The sequence below is a fragment of the Populus trichocarpa genome, chromosome 7 (genome assembly GCF_000002775.5).
Source record: "Populus trichocarpa isolate Nisqually-1 chromosome 7, P.trichocarpa_v4.1, whole genome shotgun sequence".
NCBI lineage: Eukaryota > Viridiplantae > Streptophyta > Magnoliopsida > Malpighiales > Salicaceae > Populus > Populus trichocarpa.
The window spans coordinates 117,139-133,949 of record NC_037291.2 but is presented as its reverse complement, the minus strand read 5'-3'; the positions used below and the strand labels follow the sequence as shown (position 1 = coordinate 133,949).

The 16,811-nt window shown below is 37.1% G+C and overlaps 3 protein-coding genes and 1 long non-coding RNA gene across 10 annotated transcripts; 3 read left to right on the top strand and 1 right to left on the bottom strand.

Moving 5' to 3' along the window:
- The first annotated feature begins 1,640 nt into the window (after positions 1 to 1,640).
- LOC7497756 (beta-amyrin synthase-like) lies at positions 1,641 to 7,052 on the top strand. Its single transcript, XM_052454469.1, has 15 exons — positions 1,641 to 1,780; positions 2,015 to 2,303; positions 3,183 to 3,368; positions 3,754 to 3,843; positions 3,948 to 4,136; positions 4,272 to 4,356; positions 4,443 to 5,035; positions 5,134 to 5,256; positions 5,343 to 5,441; positions 5,574 to 5,630; positions 5,736 to 5,782; positions 5,882 to 6,203; positions 6,292 to 6,372; positions 6,500 to 6,583; positions 6,713 to 7,052. The coding sequence occupies exons 2-15, from the start codon at positions 2,103 to 2,105 to the stop codon at positions 6,833 to 6,835; spliced, it is 2,280 nt and encodes a 759-aa protein (XP_052310429.1). The 5' UTR covers positions 1,641 to 1,780; positions 2,015 to 2,102; the 3' UTR covers positions 6,836 to 7,052.
- Positions 7,053 to 7,156: 104 nt separating this feature from the next.
- Positions 7,157 to 10,086, top strand: LOC7465580 (pollen receptor-like kinase 4). Its single transcript, XM_024605156.2, has 3 exons — positions 7,157 to 8,359; positions 8,470 to 9,078; positions 9,163 to 10,086. The coding sequence occupies exons 1-3, from the start codon at positions 7,675 to 7,677 to the stop codon at positions 9,822 to 9,824; spliced, it is 1,956 nt and encodes a 651-aa protein (XP_024460924.1). The 5' UTR covers positions 7,157 to 7,674; the 3' UTR covers positions 9,825 to 10,086.
- A 1,101-nt stretch (positions 10,087 to 11,187) lies between these two features.
- Positions 11,188 to 16,662, top strand: LOC7465581 (U-box domain-containing protein 35). 3 transcript variants are annotated; one of them, XM_052454467.1, is made up of 12 exons: positions 11,188 to 11,333; positions 11,441 to 11,645; positions 11,864 to 11,967; positions 12,239 to 12,360; positions 12,999 to 13,219; positions 13,304 to 13,352; positions 13,569 to 13,863; positions 14,199 to 14,300; positions 14,372 to 14,797; positions 15,186 to 15,998; positions 16,225 to 16,313; positions 16,405 to 16,662. In XM_052454467.1, exons 2-11 carry the CDS (start codon positions 11,444 to 11,446, stop codon positions 16,258 to 16,260), a joined length of 2,370 nt encoding a protein of 789 aa, XP_052310427.1. In that variant the 5' UTR covers positions 11,188 to 11,333; positions 11,441 to 11,443; the 3' UTR covers positions 16,261 to 16,313; positions 16,405 to 16,662. The 3 variants fall into 3 exon arrangements, with proteins under 3 accessions (XP_052310427.1, XP_052310426.1, XP_052310428.1); XM_052454466.1 differs by having other exon boundaries at positions 11,209 to 11,353; XM_052454468.1 differs by lacking the exon at positions 11,441 to 11,645 and having other exon boundaries at positions 11,213 to 11,353.
- Positions 11,263 to 15,324, bottom strand: LOC112328180 (uncharacterized). 5 transcript variants are annotated; one of them, XR_002982835.2, is made up of 5 exons: positions 15,179 to 15,324; positions 14,666 to 14,759; positions 14,288 to 14,570; positions 12,188 to 13,131; positions 11,263 to 12,048 (listed from the first exon to the last, which is right to left on the bottom strand). It is a non-coding gene; the product is annotated as an uncharacterized LOC112328180 (long non-coding RNA). The 5 variants fall into 5 exon arrangements; XR_008059696.1 differs by having other exon boundaries at positions 15,173 to 15,309; XR_008059694.1 differs by having other exon boundaries at positions 14,288 to 14,759.
- Positions 16,663 to 16,811: the final 149 nt, after the last annotated feature.

The window sequence follows — 16,811 nt, the reverse complement described above, 5'->3', positions numbered from 1 at the left end:
GGGCGTTTTCATCTTACACATCTATTTATTTTATTCTTTGGATGTTATTTAATCATTTACATGATCTTGAGATTTTTTCTTATCATTAATTGATTTATCATTGAAAAATGATAAAAAATAAAATATTTGATAGACAACAAAAAAAGATTGTAAACAAATTAAGTGTTTTAAAATGATCAAATGAATGACATAAAATCATTTGTTGAAAAAGTCAAAGCTAATATGCAAAGCAATATATGATCTACTCTGATATCAAGAAAAACTTTAGAATAAAATAGCATGTTATTATTTGATAAACTTTATATGTGTGTAGCTAATTTAAAAAAAAAAAGGATTTTGATAATTATGCTTAGACTAATGATATAAATTTCTTTTAGTTTTTTTTATTGCTATTTTCTTTATCTTTTCCCAACAATATATATATATATATATAGTTGTGATGGTCATATTTATTTGACTTTTTTATTTATTTATATTATATGTATATATTTATGCGAGTCCCACAAAATGTTTGTCAATATCTACCATACGAGTAATGTTAAATATTAAAATAATAATAATAATAAGGAATTCTCAAAAATACATTAATATCATTCTTCAATACTAAAGTTGGCGCAGTATCAGTAGTTTTATTTAATTTTTTTCTCCTCGAATAGTATTTTCATTGAAATTAAGAAAATTAATAACCATGAAATAATCTCGTGCTAAACACGTACGAGTGACTATTCTTAGTCTTTTGACGAGCATCAATTGTGGAATCCATGGGAGAGAAGAAAAGGAAATGGTAAGAAGTTTTGAATTACTTGACTTAGGAGAGGACCAATCAATGGGGGCTGGGAAACTACTCCGACTATATGATTCCAACATCTTCCAAGAATTAGAAAGACTTAATTAGGTTTGATTCTCTTTTGTGCCGGCTCGATGCACACCTATTTAACTGTTAATGATGGCACCGATTAATTGTAAATTAAAAATACAATATTTTGATTTATTAATTAGATGTAAGTGAGAAATATGGAAATATAGATTTATTTGGGACTAAATTGTGTTTTTTTATGAATTTAAAATCTTAATCATGGATTAAGAAATCTAATTAAGATTACCCTTGGATTTGATCTGATATAACATATGTAGAGTTGATGCTCTACTGCCTCTACATGTATTGGAAGAACGTACTAGGTAATTAATCCATCCATCCTTCACGAACCAAACTAAGAATAAATCAACCGGAGCTAGTGAAATGTTATTAATACATCAAGATTATTTGAACATGCATGTGTGATCCATATATATATATATATGTGTGTGTGTGTGTGTGGGTGCATGTATGTGCATGTATGATGATGATAGTGATGATAATAGCTAGTGCGTAGTGCAGCTGGTGGTCGAGGATTTGGTCTTTGTTCAAACATGTAAACCTAAATTGAATAGAATAAAATAAGAAAACATTATGTTTGTTGAAGGAGTAAGATTTTGAAGAAAGAAACAATGCGTGCCCTATGATCTGTTCTCCACGCACAACTACATCAATGGCGGTATTTTTTTTGCTGTAAATTATATACGACGACGACGACTTCTTTTAACTTTTAATTGGTCAACAATGGCAGGGTTGAATAATTTAACGATGAGAATTGGGCTGCCCCACCACCCTCTCCATTCCTCTTTATAAAGAGCACCTTCGAAAGATAACCTCCACACTCATTACTCACTGCTCCCTCGTCATCTTATCACTACAAAACTCTCCGATCCGATCCTTAGATCATTTTGATCTCTTTTTGTGGTAAGTCGTTTGTGCTCTATATGCCTACTCATTTGGGTTGCTCCAGCTAGCTTGATCACCCTGTAAAATTATAAGCCTTTTCTCTTCTCTTTAATTTGATATAATCCCAAACCAAGATTTGTTCTACGTATGCATGGAATATATATGTTGATCATCCAGTAGTTATTTCGTAAAGCTAGCATTTACATGGATGATAACTAAGAACGTGATTTAATTTGCATATGCTTAATGCAGGGATTGAAGGGAGGAATTAAGGGAGATAAATTAATATTAAAGATCATATATTATAGTTAAGAAGAGAAGAGATCAATATATAATCATCATGTGGAGGCTAAAGATTGCAGAGAAAGGGAACAACCCTTACATTTTCACCACGAATGAGTATGCTGGAAGACAGATATGGGAATATGATCCTAATGCCGGAACTCCTGAAGAGCGAGAGCAAGTGGAAGAGGCTCGCCGGAACTTTACTAAGAACCGCTCTAAGGTCAAGCCCAGCTCCGACCTTCTTTGGCAATATCAGGTACGTACTCTAAATATCTTCTTTTATTCTTCCTCAAAATTTACTAACAATTAATATATACTGCTTTTTTTCTTTCCTTAAAAAAAAAAAACAAAATCATGTGAAGCACGGATTAATTACTAAACTAAATAACTACTCCCCATATTGATTATTGGAGTCTTTTTATTTTTTTTAATTTTGTAAAATAAAAAAATCATAAAAATTGTAGTAATATATATGGCATCCTCCTTAATTAATTCTTTCTCGAAATTTAATAACAATATTTATCATTGCCTCTTTTCTTTTAATTTATGCAAAGCTTAATTCTCTTAAAATAACCACTCCCCTTATATATTGATTATTATGGAGTTTTTTTTTTTTTTTTTTTTAATTTTGCAAAATAAAAAAAATCCTTTAGATAGTACTATTCAAATACGACGACTTGAAAAATATTAGGATATCATGCTTTGATGTTGACATATTAAGATTACTGTAGATGGACATATTAAAACAAGAATAAAATGATGCCGTAGATTTCCATCCGCTGTCTTAAGCTGATTACTTCAAGTAAAATATTATATTAATTTTAGTGTGAGATTAATTCAATCGGTCCATATAGATTTTGCGAAGGATTTAATTAAAGTAGTCAACCTAGTTAATTAATTACTTAACATTAATAAGACCTCCGACGACCCAAATCAATGACTATATGTTAGTTAATGCATGTAATTATGTGGAATAATGACACGTTTTTACCATGATTTGTGTGATACGTACTATGATCTCTCAATCATAGTAGCTAATTATTAATGTTAATATTGTCTTAACCACCACCAATTATGAGATGGAGGGAAAAGAAATGAACGCGAAAGAATTAACATGAATGAGTGATCGATGCAGATTCTGAGGGAGAAAAACTTCAAGCAAACAATTCCGGCAGTGAGAGTTGAGGAAGGTGAAGAAGTCACGTACGAAAAGACAACAACGGCGATGAAGAGGTCAGCCAGCTTTTATTCAGCCTTGCAGGCTAGTGACGGCCACTGGCCTGCTGAGAATTCCGGGGTCCTCTTTTTCCTTCCTCCTTTCGTAAGTGCAATCTCTCTCTCTCTCTCTTTTTAATCTCTTCTTCTTCGTCTCATTAATTAATTCTTTTTTAATAAAACCCCACTCATGACATCACCTTGGTAATGATCAGAAACGTGTGCCAAACCATGGCTGCTAGCCTGCCTTCCTTATTTATTCCACTAGATCTGTTGATCATTTCTTAATTAATTATCTAATTAAAAAATGTGTGTGTCTATACCTTTTGTAATAGTGGTACTAAATATTTATGCTCTTAGAGTTTATGTGTGTGCAGTCTGCTCTTAATTAATTATTTCTCGCCAAAGAACAAAAAGAATTAAAAGAAGGAAAGAAAAGGGACTTTGGTAATTGAAAGATAATTAACCAGGACAAAAAACATTAATTGCAGGTGTTTTGCTTCTACATTACTGGGCATCTCAACACCATGTTCCCTCCTGAGTACCGCAAAGAAATCTTTCGTTACATATACAACCATCAGGTAATTAATTCCGTATCACTTGAAATAAAAATTAATTTCTTCATCAGAAATCTAATTAATTATGCAAAATCAACACTTTAATTAACATGATATGTATGCTGCAGAATGAAGATGGTGGGTGGGGTCTGCACATAGAAAGTCACAGCAACATGTTTTGCACAACCTTCAGCTACATTTGTCTACGTATGCTTGGGGTAGGGCCAGATGAGGAAGCTTGTGCAAGAGGAAGAAAATGGATTCTTGACCGTGGTGGTGTCACTTCCATTCCCTCCTGGGGCAAGACTTGGCTTTCGGTATGATTGTTTTTTCTTTGGGTTATAAGGATTTTTAGACAATCACACTCATATATAACACACACACACACTAGCTAGTCCAATTTATGATTGATAAGTGGAGTGTAACAATGTTTCTTCTTGATTTTGTTATAGATTCTTGGCCTGTTTGACTGGTCTGGTTGTAACCCTATGCCCCCAGAGTTTTGGATTCTGCCTACTGCCCTTCCTGTTCATCCAGGTAATTGATTAGCAAAACAGTACGTTTCATTGTTTTAGCTTGATTTGCAAGTTAATGATGCTAATTAATATAAAAAAAAAATGCAGCAAAAATGTGGTGCTACTGTCGATTGGTTTACATGCCAATGTCATATCTGTATGGAAAAAGATTTGTTGGACCAATTACACCTCTGATTCTGTCATTGAGAGAAGAGCTGTACCTTCAGCCTTACGAAAGCGTAAAGTGGAAGCAAGTCAGACATTTATGTGCAGAGGAGGATCTTTACTATCCACATTCCTTGATTCAGGATTTCCTTTGGGATAGTCTGTATTTGATGTCTGAACCTCTTCTTACTCGCTGGCCCTTCAACCAGTTGGTCAGAAAGAAGGCTCTTGAAGTAACAATGAAGCACATTCATTATGAAGATGAAAACAGTAGATACATTACTATTGGTTGTGTTGAGAAGGTGCTGTGCATGCTTTCTTGTTGGGTGGAAGATCCAGATGGTGTTGCTTTTAAGAGGCATCTTGCTAGGGTTCCTGATTACTTGTGGGTTGGAGAGGATGGAATGAAGGTCCAGAGCTTTGGGAGCCAGTTGTGGGATGCTACTTTTGGTTTTCAGGCTTTGTATACTAGTGAGCTTGGTGAAGAAATCAAGCCGACGCTCGCTAAAGCATTTGATTTCATCAAGAAATCTCAGGTACTAAATCATGAATTCAACCCAATTATTTTTCTTTTCTTTTCTTGCTATAATTTGGTGGCCTTAACTGATCAAAATGAACTTCAAATCTGCTCAAGGTTGTGGATAATCCAGCAGGTGACTTCGTGGGCATGTATCGTCACATTTCTAAAGGATCATGGACTTTCTCTGATCAGGATCATGGCTGGCAACTTTCTGATTGTACAGCCGAAGCTTTAAAGGTTAAAATCACATCAACCGAAGTTAAATTTTATGATAACATTTTTGTAAAATAAAGCAGCACTAAATTTTATTCTCTTTTGTACAGTGTGTTCTCTTCGCTCAAATGTTGCCCACTGAATACATTGGTGAGAAAATGGATCCTCAGATGATATTTGAAGCAGTCAATATCATTCTTTCACTGCAGGTGAGTGATTTTTGCTGCTTTGTGTTATGAACTGTTCTGTTCTTCACATGTTTTTTTTCTTTCAAAGAAATTCATCTAGAGTACTGGTATCGGAATTTTGATCTTCATTTGATCTTCATTCTATAAATTCAGGGACCAAGAGGTGGTCTAGCAGGCTGGGAGCCGATTCGCGGTGAAATGTGGTTAGAGGTAACTTCTATGCTAACATTTTTCCTGTTCTTTTTAGAATCAAAATTTTCTTTTAACACCATATATATATCAACTGAGTATTTTTTGGTCCTTTTGTGTTCTTAGAAACTCAATCCTATGGAATTCCTGGAGAACATAGTCATCGAGCACGAGTAAGATTTTTCACACAATTCCTTCTTCCCATTTTTGGTTTCTTTTTTACCGTAAATATTAATATCATCCGAGCCTGATTTTATTGTCATACAATGCAGCTATGTTGAGTGCACATCATCTGCAATCCATGGATTTGTGATGTTTATGAAGATGTACCCTGGACACAGGAAGAAAGAAATTGAGACTTTCATTGCAAGAGCTGTCGATTATCTCGAAATGATTCAAATGCCTGATGGTTCATGGTATGGAAACTGGGGAGTTTGCTTCATTTACAGTACATGGTTCGCACTTGTTGGTCTAGCAGCTGCTGGAAAAACCTACTATAATAACCAAGCAATGCGTAGAGGAGTCGATTTTCTACTCAGGGCACAGTCTCCAGATGGTGGATGGGGCGAGAGCTACTTATCTTGCCCAAATAAGGTAATTAACTTCATTTCTTCAATTGAATTATGACTAGCCAAGAAGACAGATACATTGAATAAATATTAATGTGTGTTTCATTGCTCAGATATATACACCTCTCGAAGAAAAGAGATCAACTTATGTGCAGACAGGATGGGCTATGCTTGGTTTGATTCATTCTGGCCAGGTCAGTTCCTAGTGAACCTGTTAATCTTTGCCTAGTTGCTATGATTTTGCATATACTTTATGCTCAATTTCTTTCCGGATTTCAAGTCATGTGGTAATCTTTTTGTTATGGTTTTTTCTTGAAATAGGCGGATAGGGATCCGACTCCACTTCACCGTGGTGCTAAGTTGTTGATTAACTCTCAAGCTGAAGATGGAAGCTATCCTCAGCAGGTATCTTGATATGACCTAGTCGTTGTAACAACACACACACACACACACGTTTGATTTGGTCATTATTGCTCAAATTTTCTTGAATTTTCACTTGATTTTGTTTAATGATCATTCAAATATTTTGTGCAGGAAATTACTGGTGTTTTCAAGAATAACTGTATGTTACACTATCCAACATATAAGAATGTTTTCCCCTTATGGGCTCTGGCAGAATACCGCAAAAATGTTCCATTGCCTTCCAAGAAGCTTTGAGTCAATCAAAGGATTTTGTACAAGAGAAAGATATATAGCTGTTTGTGTAGAGAAGCTGGAAATTAAATTGTGAATTTTAAGCCATATGCTTATGGTTCTGGGGCAGGTCATAATAAATATGCTCACAGAAGCTTGTAAAAAGTTGAACCAAAAAGCAAGGTTCTCTTAATACCATGTATCCATTATATTAATCAAAATTTTTCAATCTTTCTGGTCCTGTAAATTAGCATGGATGATCTTCTAAAAGAAACTACTCATTACTTCGGCGCAATCGATCATCTATTCTAGGCACGAATCATTTACAATCCCAGCTAGTTTCATCTGTCAATATGGATTTTGGTGATTTGCTTTGATTTTTGTTTCTTGTTAGTGCCTAAGTAGCCAACAAAGCAAAACTTAAAACTGAAAAAGAACATCAGATAGTGGCTGCATAGATATAGCAGGTCAAACAATTAGTCCAACATTAGACATAACCTATAATTAGCATATCTGCTTAATATAGCAGACCAACTACTAATCAGCATAACAAAATCAAAGGCTGGCCCTGGATCTCTCCTGTATTCATCGCAACCTCTAAAATACTTCCCTTCTAAGCTGTTACACAGGCAAATCTTAGTCACTTAGCCAACTTCTATTTTTCCTTTCCATTGTTACCTATGATGCATCCTGATCATCTTTACTATTCCTGGCATTGCACACCAACTTCATCTCTGTCCTGGCTAATGCATTTTGCATTCCTGCAAGACCAAGAAAGACAAAAATATGTGATTCAAAACTTCTTACATTTGAAAATTCTGGAGAGAGTAGTAAGCATTTGAGAATTCTTGAGCATTGTACTAATGGTAATGGCTGCGCACGTAGCTATGCTTGCGCGCGCAACCACCTCATCATTAGTCCTCCTTGTTCTTGCATTCGTGTTATCTATTGTGGTTACATCATTTGGCTCACCAGATTCTGATGCCCTTTTAAAGTTCAAGGAACAGCTAGTGAACAATGAGGCTATTAGTAACTGGAATGTCTCAGTGAATCCATGCGAAAGGGATAGATCAAATTGGGTTGGTGTGCTTTGTTTCAATGGAGGCATTTGGGGTTTGCAGCTTGAACATATGGGACTCGCTGGCAATATTGATTTGGATGCACTAGCTCCCTTGCCTTCCTTTCGAACGTTAAGCCTTATGGACAACAATTTTGATGGTCCATTGCCTGATTTCAAGAAACTGGGGAAGTTAAAAGCGTTGTATTTGTCAAACAACCGATTCTCTGGAGACATTCCTGACAAAGCATTCGAAGGCATGGGTTCATTAAAGAGACTGTTTTTGGCAAATAACCTGCTTACAGGAAAGATTGCTTCATCACTTGCGATCTTGCCTAAGTTAACGGAATTGAAGCTTGATGGAAACCAATTTGAAGGCCAAATACCCAATTTTCAACAGAAGGGTATGAAGACAGCAAATGTAGCCAACAATGAATTGGAGGGTCCAATCCCAGAAGCCCTGAGCAGATTGAGTCCAAACTCATTTGCAGGTAATCGTTTTATCCAGCCACGGATTACTTATGTATCTTTATGATTTATCTCTGACCTTTTTTCAGCAGCATTTCCCTGATAAAATCTTTCTTAACTAAATCATTTTCAGGCAACAAAGGACTTTGTGGACCGCCTCTAGGACCATGCATACCCTCTCCACCTTCTACCCCTAAAGCCCATGGGAAGAAATTCAGCATTCTATATATTGTAATCATTATACTGATTGTTCTGCTAATACTAGCAGCCATTGCTTTTGCTTTCCTTTTGTTTTCCCGAAAAGAAAGTAAAAGACGAACGCAGAGGAGAGCATCAGAGAACTCCAACAGAATTATGTCTTCCTATTATAGAGATGTACATCGTGAAATGCCAGAGACTAATTCGCATTCAAGGATAACTGATCATGGAAAGTTGTCATTCCTGAAGGATGACATTGAGAAATTTGATTTGCAAGACTTGCTTAGAGCATCAGCAGAAGTTTTGGGGAGTGGGACATATGGATCTTCATACAAAGCTGTCGTCGGTGGACAACCTGTGGTTGTTAAGAGGTATCGGCATATGAACAATGTGGAGAGAGAAGAGTTTCATGAGCACATGAGAAGGATAGGGAGGTTGAAGCATCCAAACTTGCTGCCTCTTGCGGCGTATTATTATAGGAGGGATGAGAAGCTTTTGGTTACCGTGTTTGCCGAGAATGGTAGCTTGGCTAGTCACCTTCATGGTAAGTTCCTTTGAAATCAACTGTAATTTTTCTGAAACCATCAAGTCTTTGTATTCTTACAGCCATTGTACCTGTCTTCCTCAGGAAATCATTCACTGGAAGAAGATGGACTTGATTGGCGTATCCGCTTGAAAATCGTCAAAGGAGTAGCCAGGGGCTTGGCTTTCCTCTACAATCAGCTTCCTATAATTGCTCCTCATGGACACCTGAAATCTTCCAATGTGCTCCTCGACGAGTCATTTGAGCCTCTCTTGACAGATTATGCTCTAAGACCTGTGATCAACCCTGAACATGCCCACGTGTTCATGATGGCTTACAAGTCGCCTGAGTATGCACAACATGGCCGGTCATCGAACAAGACAGATATATGGAGTTTTGGCATATTAATACTGGAAATATTAACTGGCAAGTTCCCTGAGAACTATCTAACACCAGGGTATAATAGCGATGCAGACTTGGCAACTTGGGTTAATAACATGGTGAAGGAAAAGCGAACAAGTGAAGTGTTTGATAAGGAAATGCTGGGAACGAAAAATAGCAAGGGAGAAATGATAAAACTTCTGAAAATTGGATTGAGTTGTTGCGAACAGGAAGTTGAGAGAAGGTCGGACATTAAGGAAGTTGTCGACAAGATTGAGGAATTGAAAGAAGGAGATGATGATGAAGACTTTTACGGAAGTGAAGGGAATGCATGCAGTGTTAGAGGAAATAATCAAGAAGGTTTTTCTTTCACGTACGATCGATGATGATCGGCAAGTATGAAGGAAAAGGCATATAGAACAATATCACAAGGGCTAACAGGTTTCCTGGGATTTCCACACGGTGAAGAACACCAAGAGTGGAATGATTGTTATGGGGGCTGTTAGCTTTCCTCTATCAACTGTAAAAAAAATGTTGTAAGTCAATAATGGGGGTTGATTAGCTGATAGAATTTTATGCTTTTGGGTTTTGGGCAAAAAAGGAAAAGCATAAAGAAAAAATATTTTTCAGTCAGTTCATTTTTTGTCATCATCTGTGTTATCTCCCCACGTTAAAAGTAACAGGTATACCTGATTTACAAAATCACAGCAAACCAGGTCTGCCTATACAGCCACACTTGTGCATACACGGAAACCTTGGCATTGTTTTTTGTACTAGTATACTTGACATTCAATTTGACAATGCAATTAATTTCTAGCTTCCTAAGCTGCTATGATTCCCATGCATGCCCTAGTCCTACCATATATTCTCTCTCTCTTTTCTCAGCAAGTTTATGACGTATTTGAATTCTTCCTGCAGTTTATGCTCCTGCCATGAGGTACCTTAGGCTTAAGCTTTGCCCTCGTTCTCAAGGTTGAACTGGGATCTTAAGTAATTTTTTTTTCTATTGGGAAGCCCTACAATCACATGCTGTTAAGGTCCCTTTAAAGGCTTCAAATTGACAGTTAATATTGCAAGCTTTATAACCAGATATCAGAAAAGATTTCTTCAAGAAGACATAAAAATGTCTCAATTTTGTTTACTGAGAATTTTATGCCATCAGACTCATTCATACAATTGGAAACAAGAATCAGCAGATTTAAATAAATTACAGACTGCATCCTGCAGTGCACAAGGACTTCTGATCTAGCAGAAGGTGGAAATATATATACACTTGATATTGGTACAAGAAAGTTTACATTACAAGCTAATATATCAACACTTTAACAAGAAAGGGAACGGAAAATATTTAATGGAAATGAACATCTTATCTCATTTGTCATTTCCTTGATTTCTATGCATATCACCTTCTTGTGAAAGGGAACAGCAGTTGCTAACAGTTGAGCCATTTATCTGTTTCCTGAGCAAATCACCATCTTGAGAATTTTGAAGCTTTGCCTGCCAAGTGGGCTACTGAAATTCTTTTTTTACCTTGTACCGTTAATTAAAAATTTGCATATTTTGAAAAGAATACAAAGATACAGAGGCCATCAATATGTAAACTTTATCGAAAACCATTCTTTTTTTGGTAACATTGTACGTGTATTGAAATGGCGCAGCTTCATTCTTAGCCATCGATAAATATAGGTGACCTAAACAAGGACAGAGAGAAAATGAGAAAGAGCGAGAGAGAGAGAGGGAGAATGAAGGGTGTCATTTCTGCTGGTAACACACAGAGAGGCTTGCATCCAATTGACATTTCCCAACAGAAAGCACATAAAACTCTTTGACCACAAGGCATCATACAAAATTGTTGTCTCCACAGAGATAGAAGAGAGGTTTTCTAGGTCTCTCAGGTGGTCTTTTGTAAACGACTGTAAGAATTGTTATCCACTTTTGTGAATATATTTTTCCTGTCCTTTTCAACTCTTTTTTTTTTCTTGAGTGTTGAGAAACAACACAGAAAATGTGGCTTTCAAAGGGACAGTGGAGCAGGAAGGGAGGAGAAGGAAAGGGGTTGGTGGCAGTTGCAGTGGACAAAGACAAAGGGAGCCAAAATGCATTGAAATGGACTATGGAAAATCTTCTCTCCAAAGGCCAAACTGTTGTTCTAATCCATGTTTTTAGCAAATCATCATCATCATCATCATCATCATCATTTGTTACTAGTAACTTCTTTTCTCTCTGATTCATTATCTACAATAATAATAGATTATAATTATGATGATACTGCAACCTACGTGCCCTACATTGTAAAGGGGGTTGCTCAACTTACATTCAACGTCCTGCAGCTCCTTTGATCTCTTGAGTGAATCTTCAAATTCCAGGTTTCATGTTCTAATCTTTTCTTTCCACGTGTTTTCCTTTTTTCTTGTTTCACAATCAGGCCACGGAGCAGCTGGTGATTATTTTTCACCAGGGAAGCAGCAGCTTGAGAAGATGGCCAAGGATCTCTTCCTTGCATTTCGATGCTATTGTACCCGTAAAGATGTAGTTTTTAAGCCCTGTCATTGTCATACCTCCTTTCAACAATAAAATCATGCATCTGTAGGCACCTTGCATGGAAAAAGTCTACAACATGAGAAGAACAGAAGGAACTTAAAAAATCTGCAGGCATCTCTTATAAACATATAAATATATGCAATCCCAATGATTGAAGAAAACCCTCATTTGCAAATTCTCATGTCATGCAAATAGATGATAAATGTACCTTGCTTTTCTCCTTTCCTTTTCATCATGCAGATTTTTTTTCATGCATCAGGTGCGTTGCCTTGATGTTGCACTTGAAAGCACTGATATAGCAAAAGCAATAACAGAATATGTTGCCCATGCTGCAATCGAGACTTTGGTTCTCGGCACCCCGTCACGGAGTGGATTTATGAGGTATTTTTGCACCCCCTCAGCCCCATCCTAACTTGGAAACTCTACTGGCACACACTCAACCAGAATATAAATTCAGGGAACCTTCCATCTGCAAAGAAACAGGAAGCGCAAGCTGTTTCCAACAAAAGAGAAACTCGGTTTTACTTGAATGACAGGTTAATGGTACACCATTTGGTATTGCGGTTCTGGTTCTTTCCAAAGTGAATTTTGGTTTATGCCTTTTCAGGTGTTATTTTTTTTAATGGTTTTGAGATCCTTATATCAAAACCATAAAAAAAAAATGAAATGTTTTTCATATCAAAAGCACTTTAAAAAAAGCATTTTCAACCACTATAAAAGCAAAGCAAGCCACTAATAAGCCATTCTTTTCTCCAAAGCAAGTGACAAGTTCCCACATATGTCAACGTTCAGAACACTAGCAGCACTTTTATACATTCTCAACTCTGAAATTTGTTTGGAAATCTCTGATAAGTAAAATACTGAACAGTCAGGATGACTTTATGTACGGATGGAAACATAATCAACAATTACAATCATGAGAGAGATGGCAATTGACAAATGAATTCCATTTTCTTGCAGATATTTACGTGCATTCAGTGACTACAGATCCTCTTAACTCCAATGGTTTTGTTATACAGAAAATTCAAGGCCGATGTCCCAAGCACTGTGTCAAGAGGGGCACCGGATTTCTGTACTGTGTATGCAGTCTCAAAAGGAAAGGTCTCTTCCATGAGAAATGCTTCTCGTGCCGCCCCATTTGTCTCCCCACTGCTAGATCAAATAAAAAACCAACAGAATGAAAAAAGTGCAGGAGACGACTCTCATGAAGCACTATACAAACATAGTTGGAGTATAAAACGTTTGTACTCTCAATTATAATGTGTTTTATTATATATTGTTTTAGTCCTAATCCAAAATCCAATTTATGGTCTTTTGCTGACAGAGAGGACGGCGTCAGTCAACCATCACATCTCAGTTGATGAAAACTTCAGGTAAGTGAGGAGTGCATCAAATCATTTTAAGAAATTGGGGGATGAGGGTGAGCTTAGTATAATATAATATGATGTGCATATATAATCAGTAAATATCTTAGAAGAAAGTGATAGACTGGGATGTCTTGAAATAATTTCTTGGTTTTGGTTGCTGTGGCTTGCCTATGATTTGATTTGTTCAAAGGCTAATCTCAATACAATTGTGGGTAACAACAGGTCACCGTTTGGAACAGGAAGATATGGTCATAGTGTAAGATCATTTGCAGATTTAATGTCAGAAACTGACATATCATTTGTAAGCTCAAGCAGGCCAAGCACTGACCGCATGTCTTCTACAACCTATGATTTCATGGATTCTGGACTAGCCCCACGGCTTTCAACTAGTTCAGCAACTAGTTTTGCATCTATACATTCAGGACCAAAGTCCATTGGCCCCAATTCCCAGCAGGGATTTTCATCAGTTTCACATGATAGTGGAGGAACGTCATTTTCCGGTTCAACACATAGCCTGGTAAGGAATTAACCACCTTGACAGAAGCATGATTTGGTAAACAATCATCCCTAACCATCAAACGTGCACCGCAAACATTTCAGGAAATAAAGGATGTTTATCCTAGAGTTATTATTTGATCAACTAAGATAGATTGAGCAACGTCTTATGATGGCTAATTATAGCATAATCTTACATCTTTACATGCTTGAAAACAGCAACTTCATATTTTGATTTCTTCATTGTCTTTCACGTGTTGTTTTAACTTTAAAGTGAAGAAGACTGCAAAATGTGTGATCACAAGCACAGATGCTTGATCTAAATGATTTCTACTTATCTGTATTGTAAACACATAGGATGACATGGAATCTGAGATGAGGAGGCTAAAACTAGAGCTGAAGCAAACAATGGAAATGTACAGTGAAGCATGTAGAGAAGCACTTACAGCAAAACAAAAGGTACAGAGAAGTCATGTTTGCCATGTGCACTTGTAAGATTCCCTGTAGGTTCTAAAATCACACGCATATAGGCAACGGAGCTGAATCGCTGGAGAATAGAAGAAGAACGAAGATTGGAAGAGGCAAGATTTTCTGAGGAAGCTGCACTATCAATTATAGAACAAGAGAAAGCCAGGTGCAGAGAAGCCATAGAAGCTGCTGAAACAGCTCAGAGGAGAGCAGAAATAGAAGCACAAAGGAGAGTCATCATAGAGAAAGCCCTCAAAGAAGCTGCACAAACGAAGAAATCAAAGGGTAATCTATCCTATAATGATATCAGATACAGGAGATACTCAATTGAGGAGATTGAAGAAGCAACACAATACTTTTCGGAATCAAAGAAGATCGGGGAAGGAGGTTATGGCCCAGTTTACAAGTGTTATCTTGATCATACACCAGTTGCAGTCAAGGTTTTACGTCCTGATGCGGCCCAAGGAAGGTCACAATTTCAAAGAGAGGTGAGGAACAAAGAAAAACTGGTTAATAATGCTCCTGTCTACTCGGTGCGTGTTAGGTAATGCGGTTGAAAGTTCTTCCTGTGTGAAAAAGCACGAATTTGATGGGTTTTTTTTTTCTATGGTTTTGACTTTCTTATATCAAAACCATAAAAAAAAAACATCTGAATCTAAAAAAACATCAAATCCCACACACACTTTGAAAAGCACCCTAACCACAATACCATATGGTGCCTAGTGTTTTACATTGAAAGAGAAAAAAAAAACAATAAATAAGCATACCATTTTCAAACTCTAGCATATGATAGTGTTGAATCGAAGTTATGGAGGTGTAGTTCTTTTAAGACAAGACAACGATCATTTTGTGAAAAATCTAACCTGTACCTTTCAGGTTGAAGTGCTTAGCTTAATACGGCATCCAAACATGGTACTGCTTATAGGAGCCTGCCCAGAGTATGGCATTCTAGTCTATGAACACTTGGCAAAAGGAAGCTTAGAAGATTGTCTTTTCAAGAGAGGGAATACCCCAGCTCTTTCTTGGCAAATCAGGTTTCGAATTGCAGCCGAGATAGCCACAGGTCTACTCTTTCTTCATCAGACCAAGCCAGAGCCACTAGTGCACCGTGACCTAAAGCCAGGAAACATTTTGCTAGACAACAACTACACCAGTAAGATTGGGGATGTTGGATTGGCCAGGCTTGTTCCTGCTACAGCTGAGAATGTAACACAGTACTACATGACATCAGCTGCTGGAACTTTCTGCTATATTGATCCAGAGTACCAACAAACTGGAATGCTTGGTGTGAAATCTGATGTATATTCCTTAGGGATCATGCTTCTGCAAATCATAACAGCCAGGCCACCAATGGGGTTGACTCACATTGTTGAACAAGCTATTGAAAATGGGGCATTCAAAGAAGTTCTAGACCCAGATGTGCCTGATTGGCCAGTTGAAGAGGCTTTAAGTTATGCAAAGCTTGCACTCCAATGTGCAGAACTGAGACGGAAAGACAGGCCAGATCTTGGCACAGAAGTCTTGCCAGAGCTCAACAAACTGAGAGATTTGGCTGAAGAAAAGACGAACTACCTTTATTTCGCTGGCAGTTTCGGTCCTTATCCCAACCACAGCCAAGCTTCAATAACTCCCCCCCTCAGCCAAACTTCAATGACTCCCACCAACCTCAGTCAATCTTCAGTAAATAAGGTAAAACTCCCAGAAAGTTAACCCAGGAAAAGCTCCTAAAGAATGAGATTAAAAAAATAAAAGGAATATTACATAAAAATCCCAAGACATGAGCATTAACTAAAAGCCACCGCAAGAGTTCACATGAGCATTGTTTTGTAGAGGCAGGCATATAAATTTTCCACTTTCCCAAGTAAACAGGGGTGGATAGATTTTGTTCTAAATATTGTCGATAAACATTCTGCAGGAAATGACGTGTGATTTCGTAGTTGAAAACCCATGAAGCCGAAGGAGCCAATCAACCGCTAGCTTCATGGCAAACAAAAGCAGAAGCAGGTACTAAATATTAGGAAACAAGATGGCCATACAATTGCATAGAAATTAAAGTCATCTTGTAATTAACTTGTTTAAAATTCTCTACTCACAGAACCAACACCAGAAGGCTAAAAGAAGGCGACTGGTAGCTTTCTTGCAGCAACATTTTTTTCCAGAGAATCCATCCAACAGGGCAATTCTAGCCCGTGATAGCATAAACATGAAGCTGGGGAATTTGCATTGCTTTTGGTTTGCAATGGACATGCACTTACATACTTAGATTTTGTATGCTTGTTCAGACATGAAAAGAACATGTTCAAAATGTATCGAATAAACACATGAAACACTATTAGAAAATGTTTCTAACCAATACCTGCATTTTCTGCTACCTTCTACTCTACTCTGAAAATCTGGGAAACAGGAAAAAGAAATCAAAATCCTCACTTAAACACACTCACCATAGTACCACAACACCCTAACCTACACCACTTCCATACATTTTAACTTGATCTCATTTTT